This window comes from Lycorma delicatula, chromosome 9 (assembly GCF_047948215.1).
Source record: "Lycorma delicatula isolate Av1 chromosome 9, ASM4794821v1, whole genome shotgun sequence".
Classification (NCBI taxonomy): domain Eukaryota; kingdom Metazoa; phylum Arthropoda; class Insecta; order Hemiptera; family Fulgoridae; genus Lycorma; species Lycorma delicatula.
The window spans coordinates 126,385,473-126,404,048 of record NC_134463.1 but is presented as its reverse complement, the minus strand read 5'-3'; the positions used below and the strand labels follow the sequence as shown (position 1 = coordinate 126,404,048).

Sequence of the window (18,576 nt, the reverse complement as noted above, 5' to 3'; positions counted from 1 at the left end):
ATGTTCTAACTTTTTAAGTTCAATAACAGGTATTTAGAACAATAACACTGGGGATGTCTTTATTGCAAACATTGTGTATGTATTAAACCAAATGGGTCAATGATATATATTTGTATGGACTCCAGGGTAAATTGGCATCTCAGGAAATGAAAGCGCAAATGAAGCTGCTAGAATGGCAACAATTTGTGAGAATGGTCACCTACAAACAACAAATTCATATTTGTTAACCGGCAATGTACAGTATATGTAATCAACCACTTACTGTTAAGCATCTAATGAAAAAGTGTAAAGCATGTGATAACCTCAGAAGAGGTATGGATTAAGAAATAGTATTGCTACTGATTTAGAAAATGCTAAAGAAGGAAAAATATTTGTTTATCAAAAAGCCAGCGGATTACTAATGTTTATAGTAAGCCTTCGATGATAGTCAGTATGTATAATGTTTGACTGAGAATCCCCTTTGTGAAGGCTTTACACCTCAACACAGGAATCTCAAAATTACACTGTACTGTCATGACTTTTTTGCGTGTTTCATTTTAATACGTGTTTTATGTTTTTAATTTTAAACGTGTTTTAATTTTTTTTTTTTTTTTATGAAAACGTCACGGCCTTTTACACCCTGTACATGATATATGTGTGTTTTATTTAATATTTCACGAGTACGTTTATTTTGTGTCTTATTAAAATGTAAGGGTCCTGTGTTCATCCTTACATCTGACGATCCTACTGGTGATTTATTCTTTCTTTTGTTTTTACAACGTGACACGGGCTACTGACCTTAGAAGTCAGTGCTCACAAAACCCACAAAAAAATAAAAAATGATTAATAAAAATAATAATAATACTTACTGCGGAGGATTAGGATCTTGTCTCCACAATAATTTTGTAATAGCTTTACAAGGGAATGGTCCATACGGTGTAGATGGTTCTTCAATAGGCTTTGAACCAACTGACACATCCCAATATGCATAACTGCCATCATTGTGTGATGATATAAATTTGCTACCAGAATGTTCCCAACAAATGCTTTCTAATTGTTGTGTACTTACATAAGTCTGAAACATAATTTATTAAAAGATGATAATGGCTGAATGGTTCAATTTCATTGTTAATATCAGTAATACAAAGTTTGTTCTAAAAATAACCAACTTCATTTTTTTTAATCTTTATTATTAATTTTACAGATTACAAGATAAACATAATTTTTGTTTCCTAAAATGCAAACATGCAATACAAGATTTTAATCTGTTTTTTGATGCTGAAAACAAACATGAACTCAGAATCTTTCTATCACCCACCATTTTGAAAAATGTTTTAATTTTAATTAAGGGTTCTTTTTCCTTTTTTTCAACGTATAGTTAGCATTTTAAGCTCTTATATTGTATTTTGTTAGCTCAATTTGTAAGTCATAAATAAACAATACTAGACAAAGAATTAAATGATATCATAGTCACATATTATGACATCATATCTAATGCTGAAGAGCGAGCCTTCATAGACAAGATTAATCATGTCTGTGCATGTCAAAACATGTAGCTGAAAACACAGCTGTGTTGTTTGTATTAAACACTATTTAGTAATGAATTAATTTTGTTCAGTCTTATTGCTGTCTTAAATGCAGTGTTATAATGCCTCAAAATTGTGTAAATGATGCGGATGCCTTTTGTTATGTATGTGGTGAGTTTACCATAAAATGAAATAGAAAAAACATTACACCTTTAATTGAAAAAGCATATTATTTGTACTTTTCAGTGTAAAATTGGTGATCAGGATAAGATGTGGGCTCCTCATATAGTATTTACTAATTGTTCTGTATATTTAAGAGGATGGCTGAAAGGTACACGGAAGGCTTTGGCATTTGGTCTACTTATGGTTTGGCATGAACCAAAGGATCATGTAACAGATTGTTACTTTTGTTTAACAAGTGTGTCTGGAATTTCTAAAAAATCTAAACATACTGTAAAATATCCTTCATTGCAATCTGCAATCAGGCCTGTACCTTACAATGAAATTATTCTAGTTCCTGAGCCACCTGTGAAAGTATTTTCGAAAGCAGCGATGAAGAATCAGGCAGTACTGAAGAAGACAACAATGATTATTTTGAATTATCTTCCAATATATCCAAGGTGAATTAAATGACTAAAAAAAAAATACAAAAATTTCAGGCTTTTGAAGCCAACAAAAAGAACTTTCTCTTACTTTATTGATGAAAATAATTTGATCTTCTGCACTAATATTGATGAGCTTATGTTGCACTTAGGACAAGTTCATAAATCCGAGGAGTGACACCTTTTCATAAATTTATTCAAGCATAGTTTAAAAATGTTTCTACTACACAACAGTAACAAATATCCTTCGATACCAATCGCTTATGGTATTAATTTGAAAGACATACAGTGTGACGAAAGATATTCTTGAAAAAATAAGTATAAAAACCACAGCTGGAACATATGTGCTAATTTGAAAGTTATAGCTATTTTGTTAGGCATGCATTTAGGCTGTACTAAGTAAATGTGTTTTCTTTGCGAATGGGACAGCCGAGCTACAGATAAACATTATGTTACCAAAGAGCGGAAGAAATTAGACAACTTAACTCCAAATGGGAAAAATATTATTCATGAGCACTTAGTTGAACCCAAAAAAATATTTGTACCCTCTCTCCATATCAAGCTAGGACTAACGAAAAATTTTGAAAAAAAATGAAGAAGGATTAGTCCTGGATTTTTGTACATCAAGCAGAAATTTCCGAATGTATGTGAAGGAGAAAAATTACAGAATGAATATTTGTTGATCCTCAAATAAGAGAATTGGTCAAAGATGATATATTTAACTCAATGTTAAATAATGTAGAAAGAGCAGCTTGGGCTTCATTTAAAGACGTTAGCAAAACATTTCTCAGCAAACAAAAATCCAACAATTACCACGATATTGTTAATAAATTTCTTACTTCATACAGAGCTATTGGATGTAATATGTCTTTGTAAATACATTTCCTCCACTCACATCTGGAGATTTTCTCCCAGATAATCTCGGAGATGTAAGTAATGAACACAGTGAACGTTTCCACCAAGACATTTCGGTGATGTAAGCCGTTATAAAGAGAAATGGAATACTAATATGCTAGCCGATTACTGTTGGACATTAATTTGGGATGTGCCTGAGGCTACTTATAAAAGAAAAGCATCAGCAAAATCATTTTAACACAGGTTCATTCTAACTGTCTCAATTTGTCTCTTGGAGACAATGTCTCAAAATGGCATCCTTTCATAATCAATTTTAAATTTGGAAATAATAAAAAATTGCAAGGAGTCTGGCAAGTAGGGAGGCTGAGGGAGGACAGCCATCTGATTTTTGGCATAAAACTGACAAATTGACAAAGCTGAGTGTAGCAGGCGCATTGTCATGGTGAAGGAACCATGAGTTGTCTCACCACAACTCTTGTCTCTTTTTGTGGATTTTTCCAAATAACTGTTGTAAAACGCCTTGATAGTACGCACAGTTCACTGTTTCACCTTGAATTCAAAATCCACAATTCCATTAAAATCACAAACAACAGAGAGCATAATTTTGACATTGGCTCGAAATTGACGTGCTTACTTGGGGCGTGGAAATCCTTTACCGATCCATTATGATGAGTGATCTTTTTTCTCGATGTCGTAACCATCAACCCAGCTTTCATCTCCCATTATGATCCTTTGCATGAATGTTTCATCGTCACTGGCTTGTTCATGAAGTTGCCAGCAAACAAACACTTGATGTTCTTCCTGCTGTTTGGTCATCAAATGAGGAACAAATTTTGATGCAACTCTATGAATTTTTAATTCAAAATGTCATAGCATGATTCAATCAAAATTCTAACCTTTTCTGAAAGTTCTCCGACAGTCACTCAGCGATTTCCATGCACCAAATCAATGAATTTCTAAACACAAGTGTAAATCAGTTGAAGTTGAAGACCTTCCTGGTTGAGCATCATCTTCAATTGACTGACTACCACTGTTAAATAGTGAAAACCATTCATAACATTGCACACAACCCAGAGCATCATCTCTGTAAGTATGCTTCAAAAGTTGAAACGTTTCTGTGAAAGTTTTTCCCAGTTTCAAGCAAAACTTTAAATTGTATCATTGCTCCTGAAAAACACAATTACAAAAATTGCGCTACTAACACTTAAACATGGCGCACTCAAATAACAATAACACAAAAACTAAATGAGATATCAACAATCCAAGAACATGTGGTTACAAAGGAGGTTATGCAGAACACAATGCTGCCAACCACATGTCACTTAATATCTCCATTGACAAGTAATTAAAAATGTTGTTATTTTCTGAACAAACCCCTAAAAAATGAAATTCACAAAATTAAACAATAGATTTTTAAAAAAGAAAATGACAATTGCAAATATGTTCCAGCAATTTACCACAAAATATTAAGAAAAAAGGGGATTATGTTCCATAACTGTAGAGTAGGAAAAAATTCCTACACAAAATATCTTACATTAATAATAAAAAGTGCATGTATTTAATGAACTTGTTTTTCTTAATGTCATTTCTTCATCTACCCACAAAGCACGTAATAGTTTAGTTATTAAATATTCTAGACCATATTTCTTTACACCAATAATTGACAATTTTCAGAAATAATTAAAAACAAGAATTAACAGAATTTGTCTCTATTTTTATTTATGATGCATTAGTGCAATTTACATTCATATTCAATACTTACAAATTCAATTTAAATTTACTTTCACTAACACTATTGATAAAAAGATTATTCAAATCTAAATGAAACCTAGCAAGAAATGATAATCCAGTTTACATTTTGCATAGAATATAAAATTTGCAATTTTCGCTTATTTTTATTATTTTCAATTACTATAAGAAGGATTAGATATTAACATTATTAAAACTGTTTATATTACTTTTTTTCTAATTAGTGATGTACATAAACACAAGTTTTAATCCTGATAACTGTTTTTCATTTTAGTATTTTAACTGATAAGCTGGTGTAATAATTTTACTTAAATAATTTTGTGAAAAGACTGCATCATAAAAAATTTGTTTTATGTTAACAACTGATACGTCTTATTATTTTGGTTATTGTAATTGGAAAAATATGTAGTTTTAATTCCTTTATATGTGCAAGATCAGCTCATGCTAAAAAGTATATCTTAAAAGAACTAAATAAATAAATAATAAAATTTTCTTAAGCAAACATGTATGAGTAACTAAATTTGTGAATGTAAATCTATGAAAAACAAGAGATTACTGAATATTTGTATAATATATACACTAATAAGCATTACGCTGCATTATTTTAAAACTAGTTTTAACCAATCTTTTTATTCCCCTGAAGAAAACAGTCTCACATGAAGACAGCCAATGAATACATGAAGACAACTCCACTATTTTTTCCATTAATATTGAAAAAAGTTAAAAGAACCCTTTAACCACTTTTACAGATAGAGTAAAAATTAAATGTCATTTGCACCAAATCTTGGCTGGAGAACAAGATACATTTTTCTTTTTAGTCAAATTTCATGACGGTTTTAGTTTAAGCAAGTGAATAACACAGCAATATTATTTTGCAATGCAACTCTACAAATAAGCATTCTATCTATACCTTTTCTTCTACACTACACAACACGCAGTTCTTCAGCAAGTCTTACAGCAGGAGGTTGTGCTTATCTGTGCCTTACAGTAAGAAATTCTGGTGGAAAAAAAATCTGGTGATATCAAATCAAGAGATTTCAGCTGCCAGAAACCAGAACCGATGATACAATCACCAAATTTTTTAATGAAAGCAGTTGTTGAATTCGTATGGTGAAATATTGAAACATGTTGTAACCATCAGTATCGATCCTCCTCTTCGAAAAGTGCAACAAATTGCAATAAAATATTCTAGTATCGTTCTGCATTAATGGTATACTCAAAGAAAAGAGAACAAACAACTTTTTTTTCCTTACACTGCACACCATACCAGATGCTATATTCTGCAGGTCTAACAGTTTTCCATGACATGTGGGAATTTCCAGCACTTGAAATTCTACTGTTTTCCCTCTTTACATAGCCATCCAAATGAAACCACACCTCATCACAGAAAGGTGAATCCATAGCATAACTCGCTCAAGTACAAATCAAAGAAAACAAAAACAATATTTTAGCCAATTTTTTAGGGAGGATTAACAAGTAGATGAATTGTTTCAATTCAATATAAGTAGGTTTAAAAGTTTTGTCACCAAATGAATGGATGGATGATTTCAACAAATTCATCTGAGCTGACAAGTGCCTAGTTGATGTTTTCAGTCAGAGTCATTTTTTCAGGCAGGTAATCAGTCCAATTTCAATCACTATATTTGCATTCAACATTTCTTCAATTTTTGTCAACAGAACCTGTCTCTCTGAATTCAGTCAATACTGATGTCCTATTAAGAACTGGTCAATCTTGTATTTACAATTAAAAAAATCTTCCACTGCAGTCACTGATCACATACTGAAGTAATACACAACAATAAAACATGTTCCTCTGCTGAAAATATGTTTCTCTCGCTAATGATACACTGTGCGTTCCGATCACTTTGTTATGGCTAATGCTAGTAGTCTACTCCATCAGTGTGATAATCAGATGTTGAGTAATTACATTCCAGTAAAATGCAAGGGAGTGGGTAGTAATGCAAAATTTTACAGTAAGCTAAATGGGTTACATTTTATATGGGACACCCTATTTTAAATTAGCCTGATTTAATTAACTCAATAACAAGATTTATTTAAAAATTTAAAGGAAGAATGGCAAAAATAATCCTGATTAAACTAACAATAATTAAAGCTTTGAGACATTTCAATTTACAAATTATAAAAATAAACATAATTTTTATTTATATGTGGTTATCATTTCTTTTTATGACAAGACTACACCTATTTCAACATGAATTTTGAATCCATATTTCACCGCACATGTGCTTTCCATAATAATAAATGTCTTACCTGTTCAGCAGAAGGTGTTTTTCTATTCCACAAAACCATAAGTCCTCTATTATAGCCTATCAATATATTATCAGGATGACCTGGCTGTTCTTCTATGGCTTCCACTGCACCCGGGTTAAGCTTGTAGTCTTCTGGAACTCTAAACAACAATTTGAATGACAACAGCATTTTAAAAAACAATACTCAACATATTTTTACTACTATATATCATCAATTAAGAAGTAATAATAATAATGAATATTTATTTCCTGATAAAAACACCAAGACAATGAGAATATTACAATAACAAAAACAGAACAAATCAAAGTAATCTTCTACATAAAAAGCATGACCTAACACAGTCTGCAAGGTTAGCACTGAGTAGTAACAAAACTTTTTTTTTAATTATCGATTTAATGTAACAAACAAATAAGATATGAAATGAAATAATAATAGACATTAGAACGTCAAATACAAGATTAAAATCAACCAGTTACACAAATAATAATATAATTGAACGAGGTGATTCCAGATCCCAGATTCCAGAAATATGGTACTATTAAGATAAGCAAGACTACTATTCAAAATATTAATGCATTTCAAACACAAAATATCATCAGGAGACAATTAACCATCTTTAAATGGCAATTAGTCATCTTTAATCTATTAACAAACACAATAAAAAAATTAAAAAAAATTTCATTACAATTACCTTTCTTGTGGCATCCCATCGGGGTCCTCTCAGTTTCATCAAGATGCAGTAGCCCTCCCTTCTGGACGACCACTACATCCCTCCACTGGGAGGCTACCCTTCCCGTCCCTACATTCATTACAATTACCTAGAAATTTTGCACTTTACTTTTTAACAATAAAATAGTAAAAATAAATTTTACTTTTAAAATAAGTAATTCTTTTCAAATACAGAAAGAAAAAAGCACCAGTTTTACTTAAAATTAGGGAAAATAAACAGTAAGAAAATGATCAAATCAAAAAAATCATATATGAACTGACTAAACAACAGTTGAAAAATACTTCTAATTATTAATAATCATAAAATTTCCTTAAAAAAAAAAAAACATTATCTCACACTTTTAAATTGAGAAATAAACCAGTTTTTAATCTTTACAAAAATAAAAAAATACATTCAAAATCAATTATCAACATACTAAAAACTTTCATTCAATATAAAATAAATGACAATTATTAAAAAATGCTAATCTACAATCACTTTAAAAAAAAAAATTAAAAAAACTAATTATAATAATGAAATAAAAAATAATTTATTAAAGAATGATAAAATTTTAAATGGTTAAAAAAACTGCAAAGTAAAAACTATTTTTTAAATAAAGCTAATTTATCAGAACTTTCTCAGGATCAAGACAGACAATGTGTTATTTACACAGTAACACATTTGCTTAAAATAGTAACCAGCTGTCAGATGACTGTGCAATTGTATTATTGTTAAGACTCTACAAGAAAAATGTATAATTATAAATAAAATATATAGCCTGATCAATAACTTGGACAGAGAATCACTCTACCTTCAGGGAAAACTCTAGCAGTGCCCAGACTAGTCTTATTGCACTAGCTTACTGGTTAATTGTCTTCTTAAAAAAAAAAACTTTTTTCTCTAAAGTTACTGTAAAGTAATATAACAGCTATAGACCCCTCAGCACACAGAGATGTGAAATTCATTGAAACAAGGTAGGAAGAACCAAGAACTTATCCTTCCAGTAGGGACATACCATTTCCAAAACTGGTTCTTCATAACAAAACAAACTCTATGAAAATCTACAGGAATATTTGATAAATTTATAGCAAATTCCCCTACTGAGTTAGTAGTATATATAATACATTGTTTCATAGAGAAAGAGGTACACTGATTTTTTGTTTTACATTATTTTTCCTGTCTTTCTTATTAGTATAACATATGTAAAACATCTGAGGTACAAGAGAAACTGGTCAGGGTCACATTTTTCTGAATATGAACTGACAGTTAAAACCAATTAATAGATGCAAAAAAATTAAAGCTACTCTCAATGACATTTATTTATAGCAAATTTTTGTACCTACACAATATACAAGTTCTATTGTTAATATACAATTCTATTTTACGACTCCTTTAGTAAATGACACAAAACCACTTCAATGAAAACTGGGAAATTTATTGATAATCAATTACAGTAAATGAAACTAAAAAGGAATTTTTTTTGAAAAATTCCTAAACTGAAAATACTTACAGAAATGATAAATAGAGAAGATTAATAAAATAATCTAAGAAAGGTATTTAATTTTTAATTAATCACAAAAAAATTTTCACATAAAATTATTTTTACAACAAAATATTCCAAGAGCAAAACAAAAAAAAAAATAGTGATTTCATTTTCATACTAATACATTCATTTTACAATTTTAATTAGATTACTAAAAAATTAGGATTTGTTTTATTAAGAGTGAAGTTAAATGTATTAAAAATAAAATCATAAATAATCAAACAACAATATAACAAAAGAGTTTAATTAAAAAAAAAAAAATTAAAAACATTCAATTAGGAACTAATAATAAATATTAGAGAAAATAAAATTAACTTTATTATAATTCATTTAATACCGCTTACTTTTGCATAACAACATCTTGATAAATAACAGTATTGGCAATTTCAAATGTTGCAACATTTAGCACATAAATATTGCCTCCTTCTGTACCTAATAACAGATTCTTACCGCTCGATTCCAGGCAAAGAGCAGAAATCTTTTTTAATCTGAAAACAAAAAAGTAAGAATAAAAACAAAGTTAAAAGATTAGAATTTCCATTTTTTTCTCTCTATGTCTATACTTAAATGTTTACTAGATGATTAATAATATAAACAATTCACAAACAATTATTTTGAGAGAGTAAAAAATTAACAGAAAGCAATAATAAAAAAAAAGGTAAAAATATCCCTTATTTTCATAGATACATAATTAGTTTTCTATAATATAATCTTTCATCTCACTTCTACATAATTCTGCCAACATTAGATAATGAAATATTGTATAAAAAAAACAAATAAAGAATCACATTCTGTTTTTTAAAAAATCTCTTCACTGCAAACTTTACCTCTTCATCATTCAAAGTACTGACCTTCCAATTGTTTCTTTACTTTTAGAATCAGAATAAAAACACTATGATCAATATTTAAATTACATCACTTTATAAGAAACTTCTTCAACCTTACTCCTTATTAATATGTCATAAATGTTTCTACTAAATGATTTCTTAACTGTTGCTATTGTTTTTATTTCATTTTCACTTTTGCAATCTCTGTTCTAGGTTCCTTTTTTAAACAATTCATCAATTCTTCCTTCTTTGGTAAAAACATCCATCGAGTTATTATCTGCAATCTTCATAACTGTGTTTCCTTAATAATTGATTTCATAATATTTTATAATCTTGAAATCAGCATTTCATATTGTAAAAAAACAAAATGCTATTCTGCAAACCTAATACAATTTATTTTCCTTTCCATTTCTTCTCTTGAGGATTTTTGATCATATCTTCAAACATATATCAGGTGATTTAAGAAGGACTCGCAACTTTAAAAGCATATAAAAAAATTTATTGAGGTAACTTACAGATGGTTGAGGTCTCATTTCATAGAAAAGCTCATCAAGTTTGCCATCCAGCATTCCCTTTGGTTTAATATGGCTTCTATTTGTAACGCATCATACATCCTACTCCCACCTGAAGTCAATTTCATTGCAGACTGTAACCAGCAATTTGGGCCTTACCTCTGCAGCTGCAGAGTTAATTCAAAGTCTTAACAAAACAAGATCAGTAAGCAAAGGCGGTACATAAGCCCGATCTTTAATAAAAGCTCACAACAAAAAATCTAGCAGGTGAAATCTGGGGAGCCAGGTGGCCATGCAACTGGACCTCACGAACAATCTACTGACTTGTTAATTAACTATCAAGAAAATCTTAGACTTCTAGGCGGTAGTGAGGTGGAGTCCTGTCTTGCTGTTGGTAATTGTAACCATCTTTGTCTTCATTGTCTAAGAGAGGAAAATTTTGAAGCATATCTGGATGAACGATATCATTGTGGTTGCCTCCTGGAAGAACGGGCTGTACAGTCTTTGTTTACATAAGTCACAAAATATACTAGCCTTAGGGCTATCATGAATGTGCTATAAAGTTACATGAGGATTTTCACTACCCCATATTCAGCTGTTACAAATGTTCATCTTGCCGCTGATGAGAAACATTGTCTCATCACTAAAAATTATATTGTCTAAAAAGGTATCACCGTCTGTAATTCTATCAATCATTTCTACACAAAACTGCAGCCAAGCATCTTTGTTGTCATCTGCAATGTGTTGAACCACGGTTAGTTTATATGACTTCAAGCATAATCGTTTAAATAATACACATCAAACAGTCATTTGTGAAATGCCAGTCCCACACAATGCACGTCAAATCCAAAGCTTTCCCTGAGTTGTTCTGTAGCAGCTTCAGAGACATCTGGGTGGGTGTCCTGGTGATTTTGTATGTTACATAGAACAATCTGTCTCAACAAACGTTTGGTGCAAAGAGTAAACTGTATACCTACTAGAAGGCTCCCTACCATAATCTCTATGAAAATTATAATGAACTACATACAGTAGCTGACTACAAATCATAAAACCAAAACACTCAACCAGCACATTCCACACCAGTAATTGTATCCATTTTTAACAACACTGGTGACAGCACTGATGCCAAATTTGGTACTAATGAACTACAAGATTCAAAACTTGTTTTGCTATGAAATGAGACCTCAACCGAATTTGTAAGTTATCTAAATAATTTTTATACGTTTTTAAAGTTGTGAATCACTGTATACTAAACAAAGTTAGAAAAGGCAACACAAGCAAATATACTACACTGAAGACAAAACTTTTCAGCCTTCCCCTGCACACGTTGTAAAAACTATGGCTAAATGAAAATTTTCAAGCACAGAGTTCACTACCAGTACAAACTAAGAAAAAAAATGTTTTTGTAAATAAAAAATTTACAGTTCTTTTTAAAATCCTCTTTTTCTTATATTTATTAATGTACTGTATGATTTATAAGACATTTGGTTACTTTATATATATGTTAAATGGGAAAAAAATACTGCATTTTCATTTTATTTTTTTACGCATTTGAAAAAATATTTCCAAGGTTATAAAATGCTCTTTGTGGTATATAGTCTAAAATATTTTTTTTATGTATATCAGTAGTCTTACATTGCTAGAAGTTTAGGAGTTATAGCAGAAAAATCCCATATCTGTTCCCAACAATTAGCAAAATACATTAAACGCTGTCATCCTTATAATTAATAAGGAAATAACAGAGGTATAGTAGAAATTTTAAGAAGATATGAAATTGTTAATATTCTAGGAAAAATAATAAAATGAAAAACAAAAATTTTAACAGATACACAGCAAGATAACAGATACACTTCTTATAATTAAAAAATCTTATAATTGGTAAGACATGTCTTCCTTGACTTGAACTAACAATTATATTGTTAAATTTACAGGAATTTTGTTACAAGCTGGCCTTTTAGCTTTCTGCTTACAGACATTGTAACTAAATCAAAAATTTTTGAGTTTTTACTTCATATTTTATAAGGACAAATAAACTTTTTTTGCTCATTTTTTCAATTGTTATTTTTTTATAATAGAATTAAAATTTGGATATTCAACAGCTACATAATAAAATTAATTCTTTTAGTTATTTTTTTAGCTCTTGGCTCTATATAAATAATTCTTGAGTGAATTCCTAAGTAATTAATTAAGTACTTTATAAAAATCAAATATTAAGTACAAGAATTAATTAATAAATAGATAAAACAGAATAAATGTGCACAATAAGATTCACTTTACTTACTTTCCTTCAACAGTCTTTGCTTTAACTTCTTCCAAAGTAGAGTCATTCACTTCCCAAAGATGCAGTGTATTGTCACTGCCAAGTGATATTAGACGACCCTAAAATTAAAAATATAAATAAATAAAAGAAAATTAAAGCACTTTAAAATAATATTTCAGCAACTTTTAAATCATTTGAAACTATTACCAAGTAAAATGTAGCACATCTAAGACATTACACATTTCTGTAGAATTTTCAGTTACAAATTTACAGTAGAATCAGCATCAGAGTCTCAACCCCCATAATGCTTTGAAATCATTATTTACAAACACAACTACCAAAGGAATCTCTGATGAGCTGTTGAAACCTCTGATGAACATTTTAAGAAACCTCAACTCATAATGTTTCATTACTTTTTTGATAGCAACAAAGTTGCAAGAATTATATATTCTGATTACACGATGTTCTTTATCCATTCTCCATGTATGTTTAAAAAGAGGCAGTTTAGGGTAGAAATTAGTTTATAAAACAAAGATATTCTGAATTTTTCTGAAGCCAACACTGATTTGCAAACAGTAGCACAATATGCCTGACCATGCTATATTAAAAATGATTTAAGTAGAATTGATTATGGAATGTCAAAACTTCTTATAAGGGCAGACATAAATAATGGCTACAAAAATGTTAGTGAAAATTATGCATTCCCAATGTAATCATAAATAGCCGTTTGATATCAATACAGGAAGAAGCACACTGTACCATGCAATGTTTCTTCCTCTTTCTAATTATAGTCACAGTTCTATCTTTATTTACACCCGCTCTATTATAGGACATGTAATGATGTTGAAATAAAATTCTAGATTACAGGAACTGAACAGTGAATCTAAAAATACATACATGGGACACTTAAACAAAAAAAAAGCTAAATGATGAATATCTCATGAAAATATTTGTTTTCGCAATAAATATATGTGTGTGTGTGTGTGTGTGTGTGTGTGTGTGTGTGTGTGTGTGTGTGTGCCCCCGCATGCTCGCTGGAATAGTCTTTAAACTAGAAGCTTCCCACATCAACTGAAATAATCTTCCTACTATTCAACCGTTTGGGTTATGTTCGAGTGCTTCTGAATAAAATTCTGCTTGCTTTGAAATTTTTCACTAACAACAAGCCTGTATTAAAAAAATTAATCAATACATTAATTTGAGATTTTTGTTTAAGAGAAAGAAGTTAAAGAGAAAATGTTTGTCAGCTTTGTTAAATGTTAAACGATAATTTTATTCATAATTTTTCAGCTTAATACAAAATTTTTAATCAATATTTTGATAAATTTTTGAGTAATAATTTGTGTGTTAAAAAAAATACATTAATAAAATATCATTATACCTACCTCATTTGGTACGAATATCAGCTTTGTAACAAACTGATCTGTTCCACTCTGATGTCCATAGAATTCAACACCTGGTTTTCCCAAACTGTATCAAATAATTTAAGGAAAGCACTTATCAATTATACTGCACAAACATTATACATTAAGGGTTGTATTTCGTTCAAATCACACACCCAACTTCAAGTTAATTTATATTCTTTTATCTTCTAATCTATCTCAGTACAATAAGAATTATAAAAGTATTACAACATTCAACTGGCTTTTAAATTTGTTAAGGTCTTTGATCAGAAATTCTTACATGAATGGATGAACAATCAGACTTATTTGAAAATGTCATCACATGTAACAAATTTTTTTATTTCAAAACAATTGCGTCAGCTGATGTAATGGAAGACTACACAAACACCAAGGATGAAAAAACAAATGAACAAGTCAGGATTGAAAACCATGTTTATTGTTTTATTCCACCTCAAAGACATAGAGATGATTGTTAAGGGTAACCTGCAAGGGTTCATTGGGCGTTGCTCAGTAATAAACCAAGGCATCAGTAGGATTGTGACTGAACATGCTTCATTTCATTTATTGGAATCCATAGTTGTAAAAAAGGTAATTCTTTTGGTAGAGGAACGCATTGTTTTCAGTGAACAATCTTTCATGAAGGTGACAAGTTCACCGATTTTGTGAAGCACAAGTTTTCTGAAAAGTTTCCTTATACTCCTGTACATCACCACAATGCAGTTCAAACTTTTATCAAAAGATTACAGGCAACAGGCTTTGTTGAAGACACTGATCGAGGTGGAAGACAACCTAAACTAACGAATAAAAGTAGCTTGATATTTCAAACACTATGGCCGAAAGTCCATCAAAGTCAACGTGTAAGTTAACAACAGCAGCAAGATATTGGACTTATTATCGCGTATAAAATGGTAAGAAACAAACTGAAACTTTTTCCCTATAAAGTAATGCATATTTAAGAATTGAAACCTACAGATCATACCAAAAGACTAACTTATTGTCAATGGTTTAAACGTTTTATTGACCAAAATTCTGTAGGTATCCTCAACAATACATGTTTTACAGATGAAAGATTTTTTTACTCCCAGATGAAGCACGGTTTCACCTAGGAGGGTACATTAATTCACAAAATACACTATTGTGGTCGACAACTAAATCCTATGAATTAATACAAATAATCTTTACATGAAGCGAAAGTTGGAATCTGGGTTGGTGTGGGTAGAATGTGCACTGCAGGTTCCATCTTTTTTTGAAAATACAGTTAATAGTGATCATTATTGTGCTGTTTTAACAAACTTCATTAGTCAGTTAACAGAAGTGGAAATCAATCATGGTTGGTTCCAACAAGATGGTGCCACGGCGCACACAGCTAACAGGTCGATGACTTTTTTACAAAATGTCTTTCGTGAATGAATCATTTCAAGGGGTTTTTAGCCTGCACAATCACTCACTGTAACTTACTTTCTATGGTGGGCAGCGAAACAAGCAGTATACTGCAACAAACCTTGAATGACAAATTAAAAACTGCAATAACAGTATATGTATGAGGCATTCCAGTAAATCAGATGATTAAAGTGTTTGGAAACAAACTGAAATATATGCAGGGTTGTATTGATGTTGGAGGAAGCCATTTTCAACACCTTTTATAAACTATTCCATATATAACTATTCCTATATTTGTTATATCTGTTTCTATAAAATAATGAAATAAAAATACAAAGTAATAATTGAGGAATAATAAAGGAATTTGCACGCAACAGAACAGATGTCAAAACCTTCAATTTTAAATGATATTTTATGCCTCCTGGCATAAAATATTCTGTGATGTCATTGCGATATCAAATATTTCAAGTTGAAATTGATCATTAGCAACAAATTCAAATTTCTGGTGATCTACATCTCAAGCTGCACTGTCACTTTTTAAATTCTCACTCTCACATATTATCTTACTAATAATATTTTTTGTAGCACTGCAGGTTTCATCTATTTTATTCTTTTTAATAAAAAATGATGTAATTGAAAATATTGTTTTTAGCTTTGACAATGGTGTAAATTATACATAAATTAATATGAATAATGAATAAAAGTCCACAACAACGGTCTATTACATGCACTCACTTTTAGACATTCACGCTTCCAAAGCTCGAAAGATTCTGACTGATTTTTCATTGCAAAGTTCAGAACATAATTTAATTTAAAACCCCTATTATTGTTCCATTAAATACTCATTAATCTTGTGCTTAAAGCTTATGCTATTAATTACTCATTAGTTAAATAAAGTTACCTATGTGCCCAACCAATTAATAGCACATTTTTAGAATTAACCCACCATTACTCGACGTGTGAGCACCATGCTCACATTGAAATTATTTCTTACCTATTACCTTTATGCTTTCTTGGATTCTTGGAATACCATACAGCTGCCTACGCACGTGTTTGGAATGCGATAAGCAAGTGTTGCATTTCTGGCTTGTGGAAAATCCCCAGTAATCAATTATTTTTATTAGTATTGCATCAGAGTGAGTTTCGTGGGTGGGGGGCTGTAGCTCCCTTAGTCCCCCGCTTGCTATGTGCGTGTCTAGTGTTAACACTTTTGGTCGACCACTTTCAGCTACATCTGCCACACTCCCTGTCAATTGGAACTTGTACAGCTGCTTGATGGAGAACTTGTCCATACCATCCATACCATAAGTTTCTGTGAAGGCATTCTGGGTCTGGGCATAACTGCCACATCTATGTACTGGGAGGCAATGAATATTCTCTACTGCATTGTGTAACCCTTTTTTTCTCAACTAAACCAGCAAAAAATAGGAAATATTCTTCGATAAGGTTCCATCACTTTTTGAACACTCTATACCATTATAACATTATTACAAGGTGTGTAAATCTGAAACCGGAATTTGCCCATACAGGGCCCTAGCTGTCAATGGAGTGTTACCATTAAAACCGCATCTTTGGCACCATTTTCTTTCTTTAACACCTGACAAAGATTTTCAACTCACAACAATGTAAATTTCATACAAATGCATAGTACTTTAATAGTACGTTAATTAGCATTGAACATATCGGGTTTTGTACGTGCAAACTATGATTTGTGAACAGCATTGATTTTCTGTTACCATTTAAAGAAATGGTAACAGAAAAACCTGCAGAATCACATCGAATGCTTGTCAAAGCTTACAGCAGTGAGCATGCTCTTAGTAAATCACAGTGCTTTAGGTGGTATAAAAAATTCAAAAGTGGCGATTTTGACGTGAGAAACGAAGAACATGGAAACCACCAAAAATGTTTGAAGATAATGAATTGCAAGCATTGTTGGATGAGGATGACACTCAAACGCAGCAACAACCTGTGGATCAATTAAATGTAACACGAGAAGCTGTCTCCATAAGTTTGAAAGCCACAGGAGAGATCCAGAAGATGGCAAAATGGGTTCCACTTGAACTGAATGAAAGAAACCAAGAAAACCAAAAAACAACTTGTGAAAATCTGCTCGCCAGGTACAAAAGTCATTTCTCCACCGAATTGTGACAGCTGATAAAAATTGGATATATTTCCAGAATCCTCAGCATAAAAGATCATGGGTAACTCCGGATGAACCATCGACATTAATTTCAAGGCCAAATTGCTATGGAAAGAAGATAATGGTCTGTGGTTGGTGGGATCGAAGGGTGTGATCTATTACGAGCTGCTAAAACGCTACCGACAACAAATTATCAATTTGAATCAAGCATTGCGTGAAAAACGGCCAGAATATTAGAAAAGGCAACACAAAGTGATTTTGCTTCATGATAATGCACCATTGCACACAGCAAAACCGGTTAAGGAAATGACTGAGGCGTTCAGTTGGGAAATTTTTTCGAATGCGGCTTTCTCAACACTTGGCTCCATCCGATTACTATTTATTTGCATCGATGGGACTTGCACTTGCTGAGAAGCGCTTCACTTCTTATGAAAACATACGAAAATGGCTTGATGACTGGTTTGCCTCAAAACAGCAACAATTTTTTTTGGCGTGGCATTCATAAATTGTCAGAGAGATGGGAAAAATGTACAGCTAGTAATGGACAATATTTATAATAAAATTTTTTTTAACATTTTCAAACAATAAACGTGTATTTTCTATACAAAAATTCCAGTTTCATATTTACACACCTGGTAATTATATAAATAGTATATATTATACTATTATACTATAGTATATATTATAATATTGTATATATATTGTACATATATTGTATATATATTATACTATTGTATTTATATATATATATATATATACTATTTGAGAAAAAACTGCAAATTTTTTTTATGAGGCACAATCACTTACACTGTAACATTTA

General features: G+C 30.8%; 1 protein-coding gene across 3 annotated transcripts in view; it reads right to left on the bottom strand.

Moving 5' to 3' along the window:
- l(2)gl (LLGL domain-containing protein l(2)gl) overlaps positions 1-18,576 on the bottom strand; it is a 137,684-nt gene that overhangs the window by 79,277 nt on the left and 39,831 nt on the right. For all 3 annotated transcript variants that reach the window (XM_075375368.1, XM_075375369.1, XM_075375370.1), the window contains exons 4-8: positions 14,219-14,303; positions 12,855-12,952; positions 9,579-9,722; positions 6,983-7,121; positions 849-1,054 (exon numbers count right to left, since the gene is read on the bottom strand). In XM_075375368.1, coding sequence (XP_075231483.1) covers positions 849-1,054; positions 6,983-7,121; positions 9,579-9,722; positions 12,855-12,952; positions 14,219-14,303 — 672 coding nt within the window. The remainder of the gene's footprint in view (positions 1-848; positions 1,055-6,982; positions 7,122-9,578; positions 9,723-12,854; positions 12,953-14,218; positions 14,304-18,576) is intronic.